At 46.6% G+C, this 1,587-nt stretch overlaps 1 protein-coding gene across 1 annotated transcript; it reads left to right on the plus strand.

The window, feature by feature from the left end:
- The first annotated feature begins 526 nt into the window (after positions 1-526).
- On the plus strand, positions 527-1,312 carry LOC149167098 (uncharacterized). Its single transcript, XM_089430360.1, has one exon. The coding sequence runs from the start codon at positions 527-529 to the stop codon at positions 1,310-1,312; it is 786 nt and encodes a 261-aa protein (XP_089286486.1).
- Positions 1,313-1,587: the final 275 nt, after the last annotated feature.

Genomic DNA, 1,587 nt, shown 5'->3' on the forward strand with positions numbered 1-1,587 from the left:
ACTAATATTACTTTTAATTCCCTTTTAATGACTAATCTATATGATCTAGTATATATAATATAACAATAATTAGTATTATTTATGTTAATATTAAATCCTTACTTTTACTAATATCCTAGATCTATTAATACTTATTCCAATTAAATAGCCTTACTAAAAAAAATTATTAATTAGTTACACAAGACATTAATAATAATATTAATACTATTATAATAGTAATAATCGAGCGTTGTTGCCTCCTGCTGCGACCTACTCTACGCAGACTGAGACTGGGCTCTGCCCTCTCGGCCGCCTCCGCCCCTGACCCTGGTCCTCCTGACCTCTGGGTCGCTCGGATCTGCTAGGTCCCTCCCTCCTGCTCTTCTTCAAGATCTTGCTGAGCCTCCTGCTCTTGTCAGATCTACTTGGATCTGCGCCCTCGGTCTACAGGGTCTGATCGGATCCTTTTTCCTTCATTCCGGTCTTGAGATGCCTTGCTTCCTGTATTTGCTTGGTGCAAATCGGTTTTGCTGATTTGTTCTTTGCCATGGAGGCCCAAGGCTCACCTATCAGTCCCTCGCAATCTCCATCCCCGGAAGCTGAAGCAGCCTTCTCCTCTCTTCTTGCTTCGCTGCCTAAAAAGAAGAAGTCCGAAGTCACTAAGTTCGTCAAAAGGCTCGACGATGTTCCGGAGGTAAACCTCCCTCCTGAGGGCCCGATCCAGGTTGCTTTGTCCCTGGCAGATCGTGCCCTGGTGGGTCAATTCACGGGCCTTTGGCCCTCGCCAAAATCAACGGAAAATTGGGTCATCAAGAACTGGGTTCCGCTGATCAAAAACAATGTCACCTCTTATTTTCTGGGTAGAGGCTTCTTCCTGTTTGAGTTCAACACAAAGGAGGACAAAGACCTGATCTTCAGGAATGGGCCCTATTTCATGGGACCTCAGGGCCTCTACCTCAAATGGACCCCTGACTTCGATCCGGCCATGGATGTCCCAACGGTGGTCCTTGTCTGGGTTCGGCTCCCTAATCTTCCAGTGCATTGTTGGAACTGGGAGTCCCTCAAGCACATAGGAAATACTTTGGGAAAATTCATTGATAGAGCAAACAACAATGATCAGTACGATTGCGCCCGAATCTGTGTCGAGGTGGACTTAGAGGTGGGGCTTCCGGAGGCCATCAAATTAAAGGTTGGCAGTTGGACGCATGTGCAAGTGCTGGACTATGAGCAACTCCCTTTCAGATGTTGTAAATGTCACATCTATGGCCATTTTGCAAGAGGGTGCCCGAACAAAGGGGAAGCAGAGAAAGGTAAGGAAGAGGGCTGGAACTAGGTCAAGAGGTCAAAGACATCTCACAAGAAATCTGGGGTTCATGGCCCCCAACCTGCCTCCACCCAGAATGTTCCCCCGCCAAAAAGCCAAGAAAATAGGTATGAGGTCTTAAGCTCTGCTGAAGAGACTCCTCAGGAAGAAGATAGGCAAGATAAACCTCCAGAAAAAATGACTTCAGCAGATGCAAGACCTGAAGAAAGCGCCACGGCAAGAAACAAGGATAAGCAAACAGAAGCATCCGAGGAGGAACATGACTCGAAGGAGTCTGAGGAGGA

This window comes from Pinus tabuliformis, chromosome 5_1, assembly GCF_031772625.1.
Source record: "Pinus tabuliformis cultivar Carrire ecotype Pingquan chromosome 5_1, CPIR1, whole genome shotgun sequence".
In the NCBI taxonomy this organism is placed as follows: domain Eukaryota; kingdom Viridiplantae; phylum Streptophyta; class Pinopsida; order Pinales; family Pinaceae; genus Pinus; species Pinus tabuliformis.

What these genes read in the sequence shown, in the direction of transcription:
- LOC149167098 (XM_089430360.1), top strand. Translation starts at nt 527, where the DNA reads ATGGAGGCCCAAGGCTCACCTATCAGTCCCTCGCAATCTCCATCCCCG.